General features: G+C 39.7%; 2 protein-coding genes across 2 annotated transcripts; both read left to right on the top strand.

Moving 5' to 3' along the window:
• Window positions 1–1,509: 1,509 nt before the first annotated feature.
• Window positions 1,510–12,682, top strand: LOC4345328 (bifunctional aspartokinase/homoserine dehydrogenase 1, chloroplastic). Its single transcript, XM_015794980.3, has 19 exons — window positions 1,510–1,649; window positions 1,901–1,966; window positions 2,425–2,489; window positions 2,913–3,287; window positions 3,505–3,593; window positions 4,095–4,398; window positions 5,513–5,565; window positions 5,876–6,081; window positions 6,360–6,447; window positions 6,521–6,634; window positions 7,625–7,723; window positions 7,810–8,004; window positions 8,904–8,986; window positions 9,629–9,854; window positions 10,125–10,270; window positions 10,425–10,560; window positions 11,622–11,705; window positions 11,774–11,866; window positions 12,204–12,682. The coding sequence occupies exons 1-19, from the start codon at window positions 1,552–1,554 to the stop codon at window positions 12,447–12,449; spliced, it is 2,766 nt and encodes a 921-aa protein (XP_015650466.1). The 5' UTR covers window positions 1,510–1,551; the 3' UTR covers window positions 12,450–12,682.
• A 3,303-nt stretch (window positions 12,683–15,985) lies between these two features.
• Window positions 15,986–20,815, top strand: LOC9272003 (brassinosteroid LRR receptor kinase BRL3-like). The gene is made up of 2 exons (XM_015795435.3): window positions 15,986–16,330; window positions 16,758–20,815. The coding sequence occupies exon 2, from the start codon at window positions 16,832–16,834 to the stop codon at window positions 20,474–20,476; it is 3,645 nt and encodes a 1,214-aa protein (XP_015650921.1). The 5' UTR covers window positions 15,986–16,330; window positions 16,758–16,831; the 3' UTR covers window positions 20,477–20,815.
• The last annotated feature ends 2,922 nt before the right edge of the window (window positions 20,816–23,737 follow it).

Raw genomic sequence — 23,737 nt, 5'->3', positions numbered from 1 at the left:
ACTCCCTCTATCCCATATATAAAGTGTGATCAAAGTTAGCACGGTCTCCAAAACTAATATTTAGTTTATAATTTCTTATATACTATAAAATTTTTATCAACAAAATTATAACCATATAAAAGTAAATTTAAATCACAATCTAATGATATAGTTTTTAACAAATAAAATTCATTTCATATTATACTAAGTGTTGGTCAAATGTTTTAAAGGTTGAATCTTGAAATACGTGCACACCTTATATTATGGGATGGAGGGAGTAGTTGGTAGCTAGTTTGCTTCCCTATTATAATAAAGTGATACAACCTAGAGCTATATATAAAGTGAACTAGAGTTATTATCTATCCTGAGGTCCAAACCAGTATAAAAATCCATTCTCCCACCTACTTTACCTCAATCTCATACAACCTTAGTATCAACGTTTTCTATACTATACAGATATCATGGTCGGGAATAGCCCCTTGATATATATTATTCTGGGGCTGAAAGTTTTTTATGCCAAAATTTTGTATTACCAACTAATTTGTCTTGTAGCTGGTCTGAATCAAACTATGACGCTGGAGAAGTATGGTTTGCTTTCGCCTTCTCTGGTTAATCTAGTTGGCTGAAAGCACTGTAGCACATGGTTCAGAATTCCAACCGCAGAAAATGTCCTGCAGGTCTTCAGGGGCAGTCACAGAAGTCACAAACCATCTGCCGCCTATAGCCAAATGGTTCGACAACATGCACGTAGACGTACGCGTGAACTACATTCGAAACCAAGATGAGCACTCGCAGAAACGTGCCCGGATATTTGAAAATATAATCGAAAAGATGATTCATGCCTTTGCTAGGACAGTAGGAATTTTATCAGATTTTCGACACAAGGTAAATATGTATAGCTCACGCACTTTTAAATTTAGTTGTTGCAAAGAAAAGAAGACCGAGAAATCAATCAGATTTCTGTAGAGAAAAATCAAGTAAAATGTAAATTAGACCATTGCCACGGCCCATGGCCCATTGGTATCATTGAATGGACCACAGTACAAGTTGCTGATATTTGAGAAAAAAAACCCTATATAACTATATTGCCTTAAAAAATAACACAACTTAGTGTTCCATTGGAAGAACACAACAAAATTTGAACTTCTGAATTAATCTAGAGGCTGTTTCTTCGCTTTCTATTTTTCATCCTTGATTTCTACGCCCCTCAGAGTAGACATACAAATTTATACTATTATCTCATTATTGTATACTCCCTCCGTTTCACAATGTAAGTTATTCTAACATTTCCTACATTTATATTAATGTTAATGAATCTAGACATCATTAACATCAATATGTCTAGATTTATTAACATCAATATGAATGTGAGAAATGTTAGAATAACTTACATTGTGAAACGGATGAAGTAGTTATTTGTTTGTTACGTTTAAATAAACACAGATATTAAAAAACAAAAAGTAGGAGGGGGTAAAACGGAAAAAATGCAAATAGGGTTAAAGCAGGGTTTTGGAGCTCGCTGTCACGCTCATCAGTCTAATCCCACCCATTTCGGCTGCGCTGGCTGCCACCATGTGGAGCCTCGCCGTCGCGAGCCCGCACCCCGCCGCCGCCTTCGCCGCGGCCCGTCCCCGCCGCGGCCCTCGCCCCGCCGCCGCCCCCTCCCACAGGTCGTCCCCTCTCCTCCCATCTCGCGCGCCTCTCGCGTCCCCTGCGGACGTCTCGTCGGTTTCTCCTCGTTGGTTTACCCTGGGCGAATCCCCAGAGTTTTTTTATTTGTTTTTTTTGGGTGGATTTGTTCGTGTCGAGGATGCGCGATTTCATTTCCTTGACCGTGGTTTTTTTTTCCAGTTTGTCGATTTTCTCCCCTCTGGTGATGCGGTTTGTTGGTTTCCTGACTGGTGATTATTTATATATGCAGAGGTGTGAATCCGCAGCGGTGGCGATGTGAGAAGACTCAGGCATGGTCGTTTTGGAGCTCTCTGTGGTTGGTGTTCTTCATCGTGAACGGTTTTCTGTGCATGGATTGAATCCCTTCTTGACTGAAATTGTCATGTTGTGAGTTGGCGTTGGGTCACAGACATGAGGGTTTTTTTCTTTTCGTTGTTGTGCATTTCGCTTAGCTGTGATTGATAGCGTGGTGCAGTATTATTTCTAAAGGGAATTTGGGGAAATGCATATTTGGTGCATCATGTATGTTCTATCGAAAGCTGTTGAGCAGTTATACTCCTTACGGAATGTTAACGTATTCTTATCAGATAACTGTCTTCTTATCAAAATATAGCAACCTAACGGTCTTCTTCTCTAGTCAATTTCTACTCTATCAGTTCTGCATTCAATAAAATTATTATTTCTATATCATCTTTGGTAACCATCAGGCAATGTGAAATTTCAGTGAATGAATCAATCCTTCCTCTTTTTTTTTTCTACTTTTGCTTTATTCAGGGCCAGCGACCTTCCAGGAGGACTTTATGGGGATGTTTCGAAGAATATGCTCAAGCCAGCTGCTGGTAATATTATCTATCATCTTTCATGGCCATTGTTTCACTATGTTGAATTTGTTCCTTTCTCCCAGTTCACTTTTAGTCTAGTCTAGATTGTGGTATAATTTTCACCCCTTTTTTGACGGAGAAATTCCATAGGCTAGATTCCATTACTCAATTGGAACTGTTCTTTGATTAAAGCTATTGCAGGGTACTTATTCTCATTTTTGGTATTGCATCTCAGGTTTTGATTTTGATACAATTTAACCACTATCAATGTTATTGTTACTATCACATTTTTCTTTTAGCTTTACTTCCCCTAAAGTGGTAAAGAAGGCTTGTCTTTGTCTCATTAAGATAACAAAAAATAGGAATAAATAGTTCGTTCATTGTATTGATAGAAGTGGATCATTAATATATTGCCATCTAAGTTTATGAATTTCTTCTCAGCTGTTTCAGTTGAGCAAGCTGAAGCTAGTGCTCACCTTCCAAAAGGTGACATGTGGTCTGTGCATAAATTTGGTGGGACCTGCATGGGAACCTCCCAGAGGATTCAGAATGTGGCTGACATAATCCTTCGCGACCCTTCTGAGAGGAAACTGGTAGTTGTGTCTGCAATGTCTAAAGTCACTGACATGATGTACAACCTTGTAAATAAGGCTCAATCAAGGGATGATTCTTATATCACTGCACTTGATGAAGTTTTCGAGAAGCATATGGCAGCAGCAAAGGATCTGCTTGGAGGAGAGGACCTTGCAAGATTCTTATCTCAGTTGCACGCGGATGTCAGTAACCTAAAAGCAATGCTTCGTGCAATTTGCATAGGTTAATCACACCCTATTTTTCTTATCTTTCTGTCATATGTTTTTCTTTTTCAGTAAAATAGGTTGTCCTTTATTTTGTCCAACTTATGGAGAGGATTTACATGGGCCCTTAGTACTTCTGTGCTAACTGCTGACTATTTACAATTATGTACCAATGGTGTGGTTTGATTGCAGATATATAGTCTTAGCTGAGTTATGATACATTTCCCTTTTTGCAGCTGGGCATGCCACGGAGTCTTTCTCAGATTTTGTTGTTGGACATGGAGAGATATGGTCAGCTCAATTGTTGTCATTTGCCATAAAGAAGGTAACAATGAACACACTAAAAGAAATTAACATCTCTATGGCACAAAGCAATTACTCTCGCTGTAGAATTCATGCATAGAACCTCCTTACACTACAGTAGCTTCAGTAATAATTGCTCATTGGATCATCCTTTCTTCTGTGGAAATCCGGTCAAGCCACAGCTGAATGTAGTCTATATGCACCTTTCTTTTTTGAGATAGAACTAGCAGTGCTCGATCTCCTTTTCTGAACATTATTATTCATGAGAAATAAATATTCTATTTTATAAGTGCATAGGAGCTTATTTTAAATATTTGGGTGTAGTTTTACACTTGTACCAAACCATTTGGTTCTTTAATGTTGTTATTATCAACAAAACCAATTTGTGCATTTGCATTTAGTTTAGAGTAATCTCTATGGAAATACACCTACTATATTCAGAAGGCACTGCTCATATAAAAATATTACCTAGCTTATACCTTTAAAAACATGGACTTACACCAAAATATCTTACACTATGCAGTCTGGAACCCCTTGCAGTTGGATGGACACACGAGAAGTTTTAGTTGTAAATCCTACAGGTTCCAACCAAGTAGATCCTGACTATTTGGAATCTGAGAAACGACTTGAGAAATGGTTCGCTCGACAGCCAGCTGAGACAATAATTGCTACTGGGTTTATTGCGAGTACACCTGAAAACATTCCTACAACCTTGAAAAGAGATGGAAGTGATTTCTCTGCAGCCATAATTGGTTCACTTGTTAAGGCTGGTCAGGTCACTATCTGGACTGATGTTGATGGGGTCTTTAGTGCAGATCCCAGAAAAGGTAATCTTGTATCAACTTACTGCCTTGACACTTATTCTGGAAATTTACTACCAGTTTTTTTTATGTGTTATGCAATATGAAATGGAGATAAAATGCGTGCATGCCATTTCAATCTCATCATCTTTTTTTGTCAAGGCTTATGCCTCCATGAAGAATTAACAGTATGTTTGTGTGACTGCCTGCTGAAAGAACATAATATATTTCTGTGGCTAAGTCTGCATATTCAGGAGGGGTCATTAGGCTATGTCAATATAACTTATTAACTTTACCAAATTGACATTTTTATCAGTAATTATCATCATTAGAGTGGAGGCACATAATTCTTGTACTGATCAAAAGTATCAAACAGTTTCTAAGGTCACCCAGTAATCTATTAATATCCTAATATAAACAAGAGTACTTCACAGCTAATTCACAATTAAGACTAAACTAGCAAACCACGTATGTATATGTGAATCTCTATGCATCCACATACTTAATGGGGCTATTGGGTTGCAAATGTATGGGCGGATCCAGGAAGAACTAATAGGAGGGGCTGAACAAACTATACAAAACTATAGCCCCCTCCTCTAATGGATGTATGACAAAAAAAAATTAGTGGGAGCTTAATGGGGGCTCCCATGGTTGCAACGTCGGTAGTGGGGGCTAGAGACCCTGACACCCCCATGGCAGATCCGCCAAATCTGTTCTGTACACCATTAATGGGATTGCTAAAATTATCACACCACATTTTTCTCTCCTATACGTATGTATGGTTCTATCTCTCAGATCTCTTTTAATCAGATAATAAATCACTTCTAATCCTGATTCTCTTTAGTGTATTACAAAAATTACAATATAAATTTGAATCTTACAATGTAATTACAGTGTAAGTTTTGAAATTTATGGTGTAATTACAATGTAAGTGTAGATAATTTGCAATGCAAAAACGATGCTATTTTTTGGTGAAAAATATGGTGCCACCAATATAGCTACTCCCCATCATTAATTAAACATAAGTGAGTTAAATATGTCGACTTTATTTCTCTATGCATACACTGCATTTTGAGTAACCTTACTCTTTGTATAATGTGTCCATTTTGAGACATATATAATAAGAGCATCTGATTTGCAGTTAGCGAGGCTGTCATATTAAGCACTTTATCATATCAGGAGGCGTGGGAAATGGTAATTTCTATACTATATCTGGACACATTTTGATTGGTGTTATGATCATACTACTACATGTTTAGGCATTCAAATAACCCTCTGAGCTTGACAGAAGTTGCCTGGTGCAAGATAGGCTATTCCTCAAATAATAACAACACTTAAGTAGTATGAGTCTGTGAGATTCTGATGAAACTACACTAGGCTTGCTTGTTAGTTACTCAGGTCATATATAAGGAGAACCATTTCCATAGTCTATTATACACTAGAAACTATTGGATTGTGTTTCTTCAGTATCTTGTAGATAACTTGATTTGTTTTCTGTATGCAGTCGTATTTTGGGGCAAATGTATTACATCCGCGTACCATCATACCTGTGATGAAATACAATATCCCAATTGTTATAAGAAATATGTTCAATATTTCTGCCCCTGGTACCATGATCTGCCAGCAGCCTGCGAATGAAAGTGGTGATTTGGAGGCTTGCGTCAAAGCATTTGCAACTATAGATAAATTGTCTCTTGTTAACGTTGAAGGGTAAGTTTTTCTAAGTTAGCACATTTCTTATTTTGATCCTTCAATATGTGAACCATATATAATCTGAATTCAGTCACCAGGCTACTTTGATGATCTTTAGCAAGTTCCAAAGAATTGTGTCTTCTACTCTCAAATAATTTTCTAGTGCCTGGAATCTTGATTTTACACACTTTGCTGACCTTTCAAGGTTAACATTAATATAATAGAAGCATAAATAAGCGCATTTAGGATTTACTAGTGATTGTATTGCCATAATAGCTCATTAATCTTTGGTGCAGAACTGGAATGGCTGGTGTTCCTGGTACTGCAAGTGCCATATTTGGTGCTGTGAAGGATGTTGGAGCTAATGTTATCATGATATCGCAGGTAGATAGTGTTTTGCATCTCTAGCATGGCATATGATTGATGAAGCTTCATCCTAACTTCAAAGCATGTGCAGGCTAGTAGTGAACACTCCGTATGCTTTGCTGTACCAGAAAAGGAAGTTGCTGCAGTTTCTGCAGCTTTGCATGTCAGGTTCCGTGAAGCATTATCTGCAGGCAGGCTATCTAAGGTGTGTTTATGATATTTTTTTTCACTCTTCATGTTTATTAAAATGTTCTATTTCCATTGTGAACTATCCATTTCCAAGATATGGATTGCATGATAATCAAATGATGGTTATAATAGTTCTCGATGGGTATCTGATTTTCTTTTGAATATGAGAAAAATACTTTGAGAGAACTCAGCGGTTTTGATTGACATAGATGTGTTATTGCCTAAACAAATTCTACATATGTTACAAACTTAGCACTCTAGTGGGCTGTCAGTTGTGTAGAATACTCTCTGTTCTACACTATAAATATGTAATGATGATATTATGCCCTCGAATTTGGTGGTGAAGAAAAAAATTACACTTATGCGAAGCCAGGGGCAGCATCAGCCTGGGGCCACCATGTCAAGGTTGAGGCTGCGTATGAGTCATGCTAGAGAAGGGCGTGTATCATTACTTCTTTGTTTCTTTGGAAAGAATGAGCCAATATCCTTTAGTTATATCTTTGGCTAACAACTGAATCTAATAACATACTAGGATAACAAGCCTTCTAATATGTTGAACAAGATGAGAAGCCTGATCTAACCCCTGTAGTGTGTAACTGTATGCTGCTCCAGCTGCTGTCCCACCTGTGGTAGTCTGGTAGACACTCTTGTGCGCCATACGAGTGGCTGGCTTGCTGCAGTGCTGGTACTTAAGCCCAACCAGAAAGGTGGTCTTCGTGTAAACTTCCATGATATAAAGCATTAAATCCTTAAAAGCAACATCCTGAGGAAAAATTAGAGCTACAGGCTGGAAATCGACCTAAGAGGCTTCTAATATGACCATATCAAACCTTATTGTACTAAAATGTACCGAAGCTGGTTGGAACTAACTCGATTGAGGGATGTATATGTTCTGTCTGCTTCCTTCATGGTTAGACGTTTAGTGAATGCTGCACAATCTCTCCATGATGTGGATATGATATTGATCTGCCTACTTTATTATTTAGATACGAATTTATATTTTCAGGTCGAAGTCATTCATAATTGTAGCATCCTTGCTGCTGTCGGCCTGAAGATGGCAAGTACTCCTGGGGTCAGTGCAACCCTTTTTGATGCACTTGCAAAGGTAATCCCACATTTTAAGTTTTGTATGCCAACCATACAAGAGGTCTTTTCAAGGGACCAGACTAATTTACTTAATGATGGACCCAGGCAAATATTAATGTAAGGGCAATAGCTCAAGGTTGTAGTGAGTACAACATCACTGTTGTATTGAAGCAAGAGGACTGCGTAAGGGCTCTTAGAGCTGCTCACTCAAGGTTCTTCCTCTCCAAAACCACACTTGCTGTCGGAATTATTGGACCTGGGTTGATTGGTCGTACTCTCCTTAACCAGCTGAAGGATCAGGTATATCATGCTCCATATCCCTTTTTGTTATCATAATGCACAAAGAATAGTAAACTATATTTCTATTGTGGAACACTGGAACCTCACTAGGACTAAGAACATAAGAAGATGCACTTACACTTCCATTATCATGATATCTATCTAGGTCACTCTTACCATAAGGCTAATTGCCTAATTTAGACCACTTCTATTAGTATTCTAGATTTCTAGTGTTACGTTAGTCTGCTCTATATTTTTCACCATGTTTGAAGACTCTGGGAGCAGCCACTCACCAACTCTCAAGTAGTGGCTATCTGATTTCTGATAAATCAGTAGATGAGACACATCCATCACATCTTCTGGCTGGTTGGCCACTATCCTTCCCATCTCCATTCTCCACTATCCAGCTCCTGCACTGTCAGTTGCCACATTCAGTTATTGGTGCCACTCCCACCAGATGGATCAATCTAGATATGCAGGATTGTATGCAGATCTGTTCTTGGCTCAATTTACTCCTATACCTGTTATTCCTAGGTGACCTTAGTTCCACTGTAGCAAGTTTCTTTGATCAGGGAATGAATGGCATGTACCCTCCACAGAAACTCACAGGCAATGTAACTTCTAGTTCTAGCTCTAGAGTACTTCTGTCACATCTGATCTTCTGGTTGTAAGTTGTTTTCTGCGGGTTCAATTTCAGTTGGATAGAAATACATGAGCAAAATATAACAAAGGAAACATTTCCATATTCTATTGTTCTTAGTTGCCTGTTAATATATTAGATTTGCGTATGATCTCTAAAAAGGGTGTGCGGTTGATTGGGTTAATTTATCTTTTCACAGAAAAGCAATATGTAAGGTGCTATTTTCTCTTTGACTGGGTTTTCCTATTGCACTTTACACTTATACTTAATTACTCTGCAGGCTGCAGTTCTTAAGGAAAATATGAACATTGATCTGCGTGTCATGGGAATCACTGGTTCGAGGACAATGGTTTTGAGTGATACGTATGTTAAATGAATCTCCACTTCCCTCTTTTCTTTCCAAATTAAATCTCTGGTGCAGAACACCACAATAGATTTATTAGCTCGGTAGCTATTCTTGTTTCGTTCAAAACTTCCATGCTTCAAAAAGTGGGCAAACTCTATTTTTGGCCCGCGAACTTTCATCAAAGTTCATTTTTCACCCTGAACAATATTAAGTCTTAGGGTAGAATTTGTCCAGTTTTGAAAGTTTAGGGGTGAAAATTAACTCGTTTTATAGTTTACGGTGAAAATTGAACTTCAACAGAAGTTCAAGGGTTAAAAACGGACTTTACCCCCCAAAAAAAAAATTATGTACATGAACTCTATTGGTCAAATTGTCATGTCTGATGATAGCATATGCAAATTTGTGTCAAACAATTGCTTTACTTTCTATTGGTTGCCCTAAAAACCTGACCAGACAGAATATTGCAGAAGGGTTGTAGTCAAGATTGTTTGCGGATGTTGCTGTATGATAAGCATTAGTATTAAGTATTTACAAAAGCTGAATGTTTCTTTGTCCTACCAAAAAGTTGATTGGTTTTTCATGATTTCTGACTGATGTTTTCTATTTATATGCTAATCTACAATGTTCTTATCTGTATATTTCTTATGTTCTTTCTGTAGAGGAATAGATTTGGCCCATTGGAAAGAGCAGCTACAAACTGAAGCAGAACCAGCCAACCTTGACAAGTTTGTTGATCATTTGTCCGAGAATCAATTATTCCCTAACAGGGTTTTGGTGGACTGCACAGCAGACACAAGTGTTGCATCCCACTATTATGACTGGTTAAAGAAGGGAATCCATGTCATCACGCCAAATAAGAAAGCAAATTCAGGGCCACTGGACAAGGTAATTTTTTTGCCTATCAGCAGGCTTTGCTATCAAATAAATGCATATGCCTTTTTATTTTTAAATAGTTGATCTTCAAATGAGCATATATTTTTTATGACTGATTTATTCAGTAGAACATGGTTAAACATATTGATGGAACTAGACACATGTCAGCTTTGTATGGATGTGAGAAGAGTCATCCACAGTTTTTAGTACAGTTGAATTTACAGTGCTAGATATAATTGGTTGCCTTTATTGACTAATGAACTTATTTCCCCTGCTGCACAGTATTTGAAACTTAGGACTCTACAACGTGCATCATATACCCATTACTTCTATGAAGCAACTGTTGGTGCTGGCCTTCCTATCATTAGCACTCTGCGCGGTCTCCTGGAAACAGGTGACAAGATATTGCGTATTGAGGGGATCTTCAGGTCAGTTTGAGCACATGATTACATTGTGTGGCATATCAATTTTCATATGCTATTATAACGCATGGGTGGAGTAAGATACTTAACAGATACTTTTATTTAGTGAATTTAGTGTGATGCTGCCTGATAATATGCTCTGCTGATTGTTCAACTGCAGTGGAACATTGAGTTACATTTTCAACAATTTTGAAGGAACAAGAGCTTTCAGTGATGTTGTTTCTGAAGCAAAAGAGGCTGGATACACTGAACCTGATCCAAGAGATGATCTGTCTGGAACTGATGTAGCCAGAAAGGTACTTCTTCCATCATAGGCTTATCAACCTACATAACTATACTTCCTATTGACTACTCTGCATAACCTGCTTCTATTGGTGGTTTTGAGTAACACGTCATAAGAGATGGAAAATAATTTTATGTGCCTTCATGCTTCAGGCTACTCTACCAGGCTCCTCAGTCTTTACACTCTTCAGTTGTATATCTGTCTTTTCTTTTTTTTCTTTTTTTTTTGCGGGGCAGTACATATCTGTTTGAATGGCACTTAGGTTACACTGTTGAAAATAAATAAAAGGGAACCACAGTGTAGGTACTGAACTGGAACAAATTATATTTTTGTTTCCTCTTGAGCCTAATTTATCACAACTTCCTTATCTAGGAACAAATTGACTGTCTATGTTTTCAAGATATAAAGGGTTCACTCATGGACCTTGGTAACTTGAGTTTAGTTTTCACCCTAAATGGTGCCTTTTCACATAGGCTGCTTCTATTGGTGGTTTTGAGTAACACATGACATAAGAGATGGAAAATAATTTCATGTGCCTTCATGCTTCAGAAGACAGCTATAGAAACCTTGTCAGGCTCCTTTTTTCCTTTCTCCTCTTTGTGCCTTATCTCTCTTTCTCTCTCTCTCTCTCTCTCTCTCTCTCTCTCTCTCTCTCTCTCTCTCTCTCTCTCTCTCCCTCTTATCTGCCTTAGCTGCTCCTTGCCTTGGCTATACAAGCAGCCTCTCAGTTGGCCAGAAACCAAGGCTAGATTTGCTCAGGGGTTAATGATTGGGGTACTGATGATTGGAGTAAAAATTATAAGAGGAAGGAGAACTGAGAGAGAGAATATACACCGAATATTTGATGGATGAATTCATGAATATTTGCTCAGGAGTTAAAGACTTGCATGATTGATAGGTGCACAATATTGAATTCGTTTTTCACTATGCTATCTTCTCTATCCTTTTCAGTTTTTTTTATAATTTAAACAATATATGGAAGAACATCAATATTTCACACTTGTTTTGTGAGAACATTTATTCTTTGTTCAATTGGTTTTTTTTTTTTTTGCCAATCAATTACTTTTGGAACAGGTAATAATTCTTGCTAGGGAATCTGGATTGAAGCTTGAGCTTTCTGATATTCCTGTAAGGAGTCTTGTGCCGGAGGCATTGAGAGTAAGATTGCATCCTTCTTGACGACTATACCTTGATATTAACACTCTAATTAGATTTCTGTTATGCAGTCCTGTTCAACAGCTGATGAATACATGCAAAAGTTACCATCCTTTGACCAGGACTGGGCAAGAGAGAGTAAAGATGCTGAAGCTGCCGGAGAAGTAAGTAGATCTGTTTCCATGTCTCAAAGTAACCGTTATTGTTTGCTGATATTTTCATATCACCTCATGATTACAAACCATGCTGTATTTCAATAGGCTTCATATTAGTTGTTGGTTCAGTACTTATTGTTCGAAATTTATGATAGAAAGCCTGCTGAAATTATTATATGTATTATATGTTGTCAAAATGAAGGGTTAATATTATCATCTATATAACTACTGATTTTCAGTAAACATTATTCTGATCGTGTTGTCATTTGCTCTGAATACATCACCATATACTTCTCCATGCGAGATTCCAATCTAAGGGACTAGTCTAAACCATCTATTCGTTTAGGTTTTGCGGTATGTTGGAGTGGTGGATTTGGTGAACAAGGAGGGTCAGGTCGAGCTGCGGAGGTACAAGAAGGACCACCCGTTCGCGCAGCTATCTGGCTCCGACAACATCATCGCCTTCACGACGTCAAGATACAAGGAGCAACCGCTGATCGTGCGAGGCCCGGGCGCCGGTGCAGAGGTGACCGCAGGAGGTGTCTTCAGTGACATACTACGGCTGGCCTCCTACCTAGGCGCTCCCTCATAAGCTTTGTAGCAGGAAGCATTTTCTGATGGTGGTCAAGATGGCTTTGAATCTTGTAAGGTTGCCTGGTTTCTTCTTCTCTTTTCCTTTGCACAAGCATTCTAAATCACAGTGAGGAAATAAGCCTTTGTTCTGTAGTGATGTTCGTCAAGGGCAATAGGTAGGAGTTGTGCAGGTCTTGTTGGAAAACAATTCTTGTTCGTTGCAATAATGGTGTGGTCGTCAGGTTTGTTTTTGATGGTGACGCTAGTGAGGTGAGACGGCATTACAAGTGAAGAATCAATAATGCAAAGCTTCGAATCGTGATGATGGAAGAAAAAAAAAATCCAATTGTGCAATGCTGCGTAAGACCTGAAAGGTGGCAATGTCTCTGGGACCGATTCGATCGACCTTGGAGGTTCACTTTACATGTCTTACGACCTTTAATCCTGCAGAGTTTGGTTACAAAAGGGCTTGGGATTGAATTAGAATCCATTGGTTCCTACATGTCTTACTACACCAACAATCATTAATCACATCTCAACCTAATACTAGCGGAACAGGAGCATGATGATTCCTAAACCATAGGTTACTCCATGTTCTAAACTTGAAATGAGCTCACTTGGTTAGATAAAACGGAGGTAGGTTACTCCATATTCTAAACTTGAAATCAGCTCACTTGGTTAGATAAAACGGAGGTTGTGCATTAAGAGACTCGAAGCGGCATCATGCTGGTCAGACTTCAGAGAGACCGGCGTTTGTACAGGAACTGAAGTAGGATAGTGTCATGTGTCTTGAATTGAAGTATAAATAAATTGACTGTCTGTCACTTACTAATTTGAGTGGAAGGCATATACCATGTATGGTTTTTTATGACGTGGAGAAGAGGGAATGAGGAGAGGGAGAATAGTGTGTGTGTGTGTGTGTCATTATATACCCTTATACTATGTATTATCTATATGATCAAATCATTAATTACACGAATCTCCTATAGACAACTAATTTAATTAGGCGCATGCAGCTGCAGTTTCTGTGTTTTTCTTTAGTGTAGAGGGCTAACATTTGGCAAGGGGAAATGATGTACTAATTTTTGTTATACTTTTACATAGTTTCAGTACTTATTTGGCAAGGTGGCAATATCAAACTTTTAACTCACTACTACACAAAAAAATGTTGTTATAGTTAATACACGAAAAATAATAAAATATTAATATTTGATACATTGACAAACTAAAGGATTATCTTTTTTTGAGAAAAAGATGTTTTTTAGAAAAATATATATACTTTTACATATCATTAGTAATGTCATAACTAGAAAAACTAATTATCAACCATATGTGTTAAGCTTTCCTAAGGAAAACCATAGATATGCCCTAAATAAAAGGAAAACAATAGGGTTCCCATATAACTAAGGCTGCATCCTGGAGAGAAGTATTCTCCCCGCATACGAAAAATGAAACGCCTCATTTGTGCATAATTGATTAAGTATTAGCTAAAATAAACTTAAAAATGTTTATTATAATATATTTTTTTCAACAACTTGCCCATATTTTTTTAAAGAAGCTGTTTAACGCTTCGTAAAACGTGCACGTAAGAAAATGGAAGGGTGAAAATTGGGAAGACGGAGCACTGAAATTTATAGCTACACAAGTTTTCCGTTCCGCATATATTATACAGATGTATGATGTAAAAATAATTATATTCTCCATTCATATCAAAATAAATTAATCTAGGATTGGGTGGAAGGTCATTCAACGAATCTACACAAGTCATGGGCTTTGTTTGGAAAGAGCTCAAGATATTCTAAGAAGCAGCTGGGTGGTAGCTAACTTCTGATAATCTGGAAAATTTAGGTTTCTTAGCTTTTGGCTTCTAGTTCTTTTCTGGATTTTATAATTATAGCTTATTAGAATCTAAATGAAAAGCTGAACTGTTTAGGGGAGAAACTGTAACTGTCAGAAGTTTCCCAAACAAACCCTAATTGGTTTATTTCGGAACAGAAGGAGTTGATAGCAACTGTTTGAACCTTTTATGCCCTTAAATGCCCCCTAAGGGATCTGTGAACCCCTACACTTTTTAGAGATTAGGCTCATATGTAGTTTGGTTCATATTCAGGTTTGGATAGAATATGATTATCCATATTTGCAAGTATATGGTGATCCTGTTTTTTAGTTGGTTGAATATGACCATCATTATTTTTTTTTGTTAGATGGATGAGAATGGATAGAATAAAAACAATAACATATTAATTAATAATAAAATATGTTAATTAACAATAATATAACTATAATATATACTAATTAACAATGAAATAGACTAAGAGGAAAAGAGAAAATTGAGAAGATATGCAAAACGAGGTGAGCTATTAGCACTTGATTAATTGAGTATAAACTATTTTAAATTTCAAAAATAGATTAATATGGTTTTTAAAGCAACTTTCCTATAGATTTTCTTTTTGCAAAAAACATACTCTCTCTGAAACGTTTCAGGTTATAAGACGTCTTGACTTCGGTCAAAGTCAAACTATTTCAAGTTTGACCAAGTTTATAGACAAAAATAGTAATATTCATAATACTAAATTAATTTTATCAAATCAATAGTTGAATATATTTTCATAATAAATTTTTTTTGGTTGAAAATGTTACTACTTTTTTTCTACAAACTTGATCAAACTTAAAGCAGTTTGACTTTGACCAAAGTAAAAACATCTTATAACATGAAATGGAGGGAGTACCGAGGGAGTACCGTTTAGTAGTTCGAGAAACGTGCGCATGGAGATAAGACAAATCTCCTCTCAATGTCCTGCTGCCAAAACGCAGGTTCTAATCAACACTAATTTTACAAGTCAACTACTAAATAGCAACAAAATACATTTTGCTAATTAATTGCTAACTATCAAGATTAATAAAGGTTGATATCCTCATCCAGTCAATTTGACTAGATATACTCATCCAGTTTCTTTGTGAAATATTTTCTTTCCGTTTAATCCCATCATTTCCCTATTTCCCACCATGTAAGGCCGTGTTTAGCTTGTGTACCAAAATTTTTTTTAAGTATACGGACACACATTTGAAGTATTAAATGTAGATTAATAACAAAATAAATTACAGATTCCACCTGTAAACTATGAGATGAATTTATTAAGCCTAATTAATCTATCTTTAGCAAATATTTACTGTAGCATCACATTGTCAAATCATGGCGTAATTAGGCTCAAAAGATTCGTCTCGCAATTTACATATAAACTGTGTAATTGATTTTTTTTTCGTTCATATTTAATGCTCCATGTGTCAAAATATTTAATGTGATGGAATTTTTGAATGTTTGAAGTAACTAAACACTGCCTACTAAACACACTGAAAACCTGGATCACCATCTTTCATCCAACCAAAAACACCCTATAGCAGCGGTCGGGGCAGGGCGAAAAGGTGGTCGCGTTCGTCGGCCAAAAGCCAAAGTTTGACCGCACAAAACAGCGAGTCTACAAGCAGAAGAAAGAATCATCGTTGCTAGCTACCTGTACCCCTTTAAATTTGCCCCAGCAATTTCAGCTCAATTTTGGATGGATGCGCCCAACTTACTTCGCGTCTACTTCAATTCGCACCGCCATTCTTCCTCTCAGCATAGCTAAAGCTAGCTCAGCATCGTCATGCTCCAAATTTAGTCCAAGATGAAGTCTTTCCAAAATCCATTTGTTTTGTCCAAAGAAATCTTTGCCAAAATTTTTCTACTAGTATAATACTATCTCCTGCTTCGGTTGCTCTTGCTCGCTTAGTTAAATAATACTAAGGACAGTATTCTACTTGGCCGCCTTCTTCTTCCTCTTCGCCTCTACCTGCTGCATGCCGCTTTACCCCTTCTCGATGCGGGGTTGGATTCCGACGAGATACTTGAGCCGACGAGAGGTAATCTGCTTCTCTCGCCTTCTCTCTCCGTTGTAATATGTTCTTTGTCCTCGATGTGTTTCCGATTTTGCTTTTCGCGGCAAAAGACTTTCGGTGTTGCTTTTTGCGAGGGTTTGTGTTAGTGTTCTTGATGGGAAGATTGCCGGGTTTTTTTTTTTTTTGCTGCTTTGCTTAGCACTTTTTTTTTATGATTTCTTGGACAATTTTGGAGCCATTTCGTTTAGTTTGAGTTCTTTCGGTGTTTTTGACGCCTGTGAGGTTTCTTTTATTCTCTAAAATTTTCGCCGAGTTTGGCGTTCTCTCCCAATTGTTTCTTCGATATTTTCTTGAAGAATTGAACTGGGTAATTTCATTAAGATTGAATTCGGTGCGAAGTTTATGTCAGGTTGTTGCACACGAATGATTTTTTTTTAAATTTTTTTTGCAGTTTGATTCGAATCGAAGCTCCTAGTCTTCTTTACCATGTGAAGAAATCAACTGGTTCAGCATCAAGAAGCAGCCATGGCCGCCGTTCGCGTGGTGGCGCCGGCGCCTTCGGTGCTGCTGCTTGTGGCGGCGGCGGTGGTGCTGCTTCACCTGGCTCGCGCCATTGCCGGCGCGGCGGACGAGGCCGCGGCGCTGCTCGCGTTCAAGGACGCGTCCGTGGCCGCCGACCCGGGCGGCGCGCTCGCGGGCTGGGCCAACTCCACCACCCCCGGCTCGCCGTGCGCGTGGGCCGGCGTCTCGTGCGCCGCCGGCCGCGTCCGGGCGCTCGACCTCAGCGGCATGTCGCTCTCCGGCCGCCTCCGCCTCGACGCCCTCCTCGCGCTCTCGGCGCTCCGGCGCCTCGACCTCCGCGGCAACGCCTTCCACGGCGACCTCTCGCGCCACGGCTCGCCGCGGCGGGCGGCGCCGTGCGCGCTCGTGGAGGTGGACATTTCGTCGAACACCTTCAATGGGACGCTTCCCCGGGCGTTCTTGGCGTCCTGCGGCGGCCTCCAGACCCTCAACCTGTCCAGGAACTCCCTCACCGGTGGCGGCTACCCGTTCCCACCGTCCCTGCGCAGGCTCGACATGTCGCGGAACCAGTTGTCGGATGCCGGCTTGCTGAACTACTCCCTGACCGGCTGCCATGGCATTCAGTACCTCAACCTCTCGGCCAACCAGTTCACCGGAAGCCTCCCGGGGCTTGCACCTTGCACTGAAGTTTCTGTTCTTGATTTGTCATGGAACCTCATGTCCGGTGTACTACCTCCAAGGTTTGTGGCCATGGCTCCAGCCAATTTGACATACTTGAGCATTGCCGGTAACAACTTCTCCATGGACATCTCAGACTATGAATTTGGTGGGTGTGCAAATCTCACATTGCTTGATTGGTCATACAACAGACTACGTAGCACAGGGTTGCCGCGGAGTCTTGTCGATTGCCGTCGATTGGAGGCACTTGACATGTCTGGGAACAAGCTTCTGTCTGGTCCAATACCGACGTTCTTGGTTGAATTGCAAGCACTGAGGCGACTCTCACTAGCGGGCAACCGATTCACTGGAGAAATATCGGATAAGCTGAGCATCTTGTGCAAAACGCTGGTTGAGCTAGACTTGTCAAGCAACCAGCTGATTGGCAGCTTGCCTGCAAGTTTTGGACAATGTAGGTTTCTTCAGGTGCTTGATCTTGGCAACAACCAGCTCTCTGGGGACTTCGTCGAAACTGTCATCACCAACATTTCTTCTCTTCGTGTGTTGCGGCTGCCGTTCAACAATATTACAGGGGCAAATCCACTGCCTGCACTTGCTTCCAGGTGCCCTCTGCTTGAAGTCATTGATCTTGGATCCAATGAGTTTGATGGCGAAATCATGCCGGATCTGTGCTCATCATTGCCGTCACTTCGGAAACTTCTCCTGCCAAACAATTACATTAATGGAACAGTGCCATCATCACTGAGCAATTGTGTCAACCTTGAGTCTATTGACCTTAGCTTCAACCTGCTGGTTGGTCAGATTCCACCAGAAATATTGTTTCTTCTGAAGCTTGTTGATTTGGTCTTATGGGCAAACAATCTCTCCGGTGAGATACCAGACAAGTTCTGCTTCAATAGCACGGCATTGGAGACATTGGTGATAAGCTACAACAGCTTCACTGGAAACATCCCTGAGTCCATTACCAGGTGTGTGAATCTCATTTGGTTATCACTTGCCGGCAACAACCTGACTGGGAGTATTCCCTCAGGATTCGGCAACCTCCAGAATCTTGCCATTTTGCAGCTTAACAAGAATTCACTCTCTGGCAAGGTTCCAGCAGAGCTTGGCAGCTGCAGCAACCTCATCTGGCTTGACCTCAACAGCAATGAGTTAACCGGCACAATACCGCCACAGCTAGCAGCACAGGCGGGGCTCATCACCGGAGCAATTGTCTCTGGCAAGCAGTTTGCTTTCCTCCGTAATGAGGCTGGCAACATCTGCCCTGGTGCTGGTGTTCTGTTTGAATTCCTAGACATTCGGCCAGACCGCCTTGCCAATTTCCCGGCTGTGCACTTGTGCTCCTCCACAAGGATATACACTGGCACAACTGTATACACTTTCAGAAACAATGGGAGCATGATCTTCCTTGATCTTTCATATAACAGCTTGACCGGTACAATTCCAGCGAGCTTCGGGAACATGACATATCTTGAGGTCCTTAACTTGGGTCACAATGAACTTACCGGTGCAATTCCAGATGCATTCACTGGGCTCAAGGGGATTGGTGCACTTGATCTCTCACACAACCACCTCACCGGTGTCATCCCTCCGGGGTTTGGGTGTCTGCATTTCCTTGCAGATTTTGATGTCTCCAACAACAACCTCACTGGTGAAATCCCAACATCAGGGCAGCTCATCACATTTCCAGCATCCCGGTATGAGAACAACTCTGGACTCTGTGGTATTCCCTTGAATCCTTGTGTGCATAATTCAGGCGCAGGTGGTCTGCCCCAAACTTCTTATGGGCATAGGAATTTTGCTCGACAAAGCGTGTTCCTTGCAGTGACACTCTCAGTGCTCATACTGTTCTCCTTGCTGATTATTCATTACAAGCTATGGAAGTTCCACAAAAACAAAACAAAAGAGATACAAGCTGGTTGCTCTGAGAGCCTCCCAGGATCCAGCAAATCAAGCTGGAAGCTTTCAGGTATCGGTGAGCCATTGAGCATCAATATGGCCATATTTGAGAATCCATTGAGGAAGCTCACCTTCTCTGACCTACATCAGGCCACCAATGGCTTTTGTGCGGAGACACTCATTGGGTCAGGAGGGTTTGGTGAGGTTTACAAGGCCAAACTCAAGGATGGTAACATTGTGGCTGTCAAGAAGCTGATGCATTTCACAGGCCAGGGTGACCGGGAGTTCACCGCAGAGATGGAGACCATTGGCAAGATCAAGCATCGCAACCTTGTTCCATTGCTAGGTTACTGCAAGATTGGTGATGAGCGGCTCCTTGTTTACGAGTATATGAAGAATGGCAGCTTAGATTTCGTCCTACATGACAAGGGTGAGGCTAATATGGATCTCAATTGGGCAACAAGGAAAAAGATCGCAATAGGCTCGGCCAGGGGGCTAGCATTCCTCCACCACAGCTGTGTTCCACATATCATACACCGGGACATGAAGTCCAGCAATGTGTTGCTTGATGGAAACTTTGATGCCTATGTGTCAGACTTTGGGATGGCGAGACTCATGAATGCGCTCGATTCACATCTCACTGTGAGCATGCTTTCAGGAACACCTGGATATGTGCCACCTGAGTACTGCCAGGATTTCCGGTGCACAACCAAGGGCGATGTGTACAGCTATGGAGTTGTGCTCTTGGAGCTCCTCACAGGGAAGAAACCGATTGACCCAACTGAATTTGGTGACAGTAATCTTGTTGGCTGGGTGAAGCAGATGGTGGAGGACAGATGCAGTGAAATATATGATCCTACATTGATGGCCACGACATCTAGTGAATTGGAGCTCTATCAGTATCTGAAGATTGCTTGCCGCTGCTTGGATGACCAGCCTAACCGCAGGCCTACCATGATCCAGGTCATGACAATGTTCAAAGAATTTCAGGTTGACTCGGGCAGCAATTTCCTCGATGACTTCTCACTCAATTCAACAAACATGGAGGAATCATCTGAAAAATCAGTGTAAATGCTTCTGGTTCTTGCAGATTTTGATTGTTAATGGAATGTAAGTAAACTAGTTTAATCATTTTAACTTACAGGAAAGAAAAGTAGCCCCTTTTGGTAGGTGAATTTGCAGTTTTGGTTTCAGTCAATGTACATAATACACAATAACAGGAAGAGACACAGACACAATTGTAGGCTTCTTTTGTGTAGAAGATTGCCTCTTTAGTTGTAGAGCCAAGTATATATATCTTGGAACTAAGTTCCCATGCTTGTACATATGTTTTCCTACTGAGAAAGAACACAACACAAGCTTTTGTAAGTTGGAAATTGCTTATGTTATGACATCGTTCTGTGATTTGCATGGTGATGTTGCAATTTTTGCCTACTGTTTGAACAATTTGCTTAAAAACTGACCATATTTGTCCTTTTTCGTAATAAATAAAAATATGTTACCACGTCTATCTTCAGCTCTGATTGATTCTTTCTGCTGACAAGCTTAAAAGAAGTGTCTTAAATCTCACCATACACTCTGCAGTAAGTATTTTACTATTTCCCCTTTACCTTTCGTTTACTGTAGCAAATAAAAAATTTAGATAATAGCAAATCAAAATTATTACTGTGGCTGACATCTTATTTCTTTTAGAAATCATAAACTTCATATCTGCTATTGTCATCAACTGTTAGTCTTGTTGACAATACATTACAGTGTTAGATTTTGGTTGTCATATCTTGACAATAATGAATGGCATAGTGAAGGCATCATTTCCATGTACTAAATTTTCCAATCTATTTTATTTACAATATTAGTTAAAACAGATTTTGCTAGATTTGGTTATTTGTTCCTAATGGTAGTTGTTGACAAAATGATAATCGTAATTTGATATTCGTAACTCATTCACCATTTGCATTTCAGATTCCTTGAGTTACAAACTGCTGGTGTGGCGCCATGCAAAGTCATAGAGGTACATACCTGCCTACCTTCTTTTTGACATTTCCTGATGTTACTTGCCGTCTTGGCCTACCATGGCCCATTGCTGTGGAAGGCATATATCATGATATCGGTTCATACTCAGCAATCCCTTATTGTCTAAAGTTGGACAGTTTTTGCAAACATATTTGCATTTCTTTTAGAAACACAGTACAAACGCAGACACTCACAACACGCGCACTGCGCACACTCACCCCTATGATCACACACACGCACACTCTATCCCTATGATTACCTTTGGAAGACTAGACCAACATATCTCGAGATTGATGAAGTCATCACGGAGGCACGGACGCCTTGCTGTCAACGGGTACGTTGCCTACTACTGAAAGAATAATTTGTCCTAAATACGAGAACCGGGTGGGTTGGTTCCACCACAAGGATTTTTTTTTTTTTTGCTGTCAATAAGATGGCTGCGTGCTTTATTAATATGTGTCCAATGATGCCTATCACGTGTGGTCAAAATTAAGCTGAAAGCCATACTCTTTTGAACTCTGAGTACTAGATTACCTCATTACTTGACTCTTCCCTGATGATGATAAATCAGGGTCAATCAGCAATCTGGTAGCATTATGATATTATCAACTTGGTGTAATTTTCTTCCCTTTCTTGATTATTCCGCGAGAAAAATGATGAATCTGCTAGCTTTATGCGACAGATTTTCAATCAACAAACTCATCAGTCTAAATTCTTTTGGTTTTTTTATATCAAGCACGGTGATCACTAATCAGATATCACTTTCAGGGGGTTGCTTGCTTCCATGCTGTGGTTCAAAGGATTCGGTGTTAGGTTACAGGTAAGATGCGTTGGTTGGCCTGAATTCTTCGCGCGTGCGCTTCTGACAGCGTCATCTGGGCATGGGATTGGATCAGATTTCCACAGTCACCATTTCACTCATGCCGATTATTATAATCCGTAACGGTTTATTAATAACCAAAAAAGTAATTTGTGAATAAAAATTTTATATATGTATTCTACTATTCTTAGCGATTTAAAAGCAAATACTGGAAAATAAACTAAGATGAAAAAAAATCCCAAAATCAACTCTAAAATAAAGTTTTATAATTCATTTTTCGCTGCGGCTTATAAGCTGAAGGGTAAACGATAGAGTTGTTCACGCTTTCAACCTGAAGAAATCATTCATGGCATTGATGCTTTTCCTTCCGTCCATGCGTAAACGATAGAGTTGTTCACGCTTTCAACCTGAAGAAAATATTTTCTTAGCTTCCTGATCATTCATGGCATTGATGCTTTCCCTTCAGTCCATGCGTAAGATAGAAGGGGATCTGTGCACGGGTGTTGTGTCAAGTTAGGTGCAAGACTGAAGACTTGCAGGACAGTGACCCCTTGTCTCACATTCTGAATTTCTGATGAGTGAAGTGCATCTGGTACAAGAGTGGTTTGTTAAAGTACTAATCAAGTTGTGCCATTTTGTAATTCTTTTCGTAATATGATCACAAACCTTTACACTTGGCAACCCCAGTTTGACCAATTTGCCAATTGGGTTAAAGGACGGAGATTAATTGTAAACGTTAACAACGTAAAGTTCAAGCTTGAAATTACTTTGAGTTTGTCAATATATTTCAAATTAGTTACATACAGCTATTGCTTTTGGAGCTTTGGTAGTTATTAACAGTATATATCACTAATAAAAAGGTCAAAAGGTCGATTTAATACAATTCATCGAATCAAATTATGTTTGTGTATAAAAACCATGTTATCAAATCATATCACTAGGCACCATTTAAGTACATACTCTGTTTTGCATGTTATCACAAGATAACCTAGCTTGTAGAGTTTGTACTTCTAGAAGTGTGATCTTTGTGTTTCCAAAAGCGAGATCCCATGCACACTATTGTCATATATTTGTACCTAAAAATTGACCTTAAATTGGGTGGATTGCCAACGCCAAGTGGGTTAAGAAAAAAAAGGAAATGTGAACATGTATACTCTTTTGGTTGCTTTCCGTTTAACTTGAGCAGTTCAGATAACATTAGGGCGAAAATGCACTGAGGATCACATTGATATGGATGAAACATCTGGAAAAGTAATCTCTATGGTAGTGTTTGGTTTGGGGACCAAGTGGGATGGGTTAGACCTATCCCTTTTTTTAGGATGGGATGGTTCCGGTTGTGTGTTTGGTTTGTGGTATAGGATGGTTATAGTTTTTTGTTTGGTAGAAGGGATTGAGGTGGGATGGGATGGACAGTGTTTCACGGACCGTTAGAATGGGGGACGGAGGAGCAGGTCGGCGCGAGCGAAGGAGAGGCAGCGCCGCAGCGGAGCCGAGCGGGA

Source organism: Oryza sativa, chromosome 8, assembly GCF_034140825.1.
Source record: "Oryza sativa Japonica Group chromosome 8, ASM3414082v1".
Lineage (NCBI taxonomy): Eukaryota > Viridiplantae > Streptophyta > Magnoliopsida > Poales > Poaceae > Oryza > Oryza sativa.
This window is presented reverse-complemented; position numbering and strand designations above follow the sequence as displayed.

Coding starts and splice junctions, on each gene's coding strand:
- LOC9272003 (XM_015795435.3), top strand. CDS start 16,832: ATGGCCGCCGTTCGCGTGGTGGCGCCGGCGCCTTCGGTGCTGCTGCTT.
- LOC4345328 (XM_015794980.3), top strand. CDS start 1,552: ATGTGGAGCCTCGCCGTCGCGAGCCCGCACCCCGCCGCCGCCTTCGCC. Junction 3,288..3,504: donor GCTTCGTGCAATTTGCATAG/GTTAATCACACC, acceptor CCCTTTTTGCAG/CTGGGCATGCCACGGAGTCT. Junction 7,724..7,809: donor TTTTTGATGCACTTGCAAAG/GTAATCCCACAT, acceptor TGATGGACCCAG/GCAAATATTAATGTAAGGGC.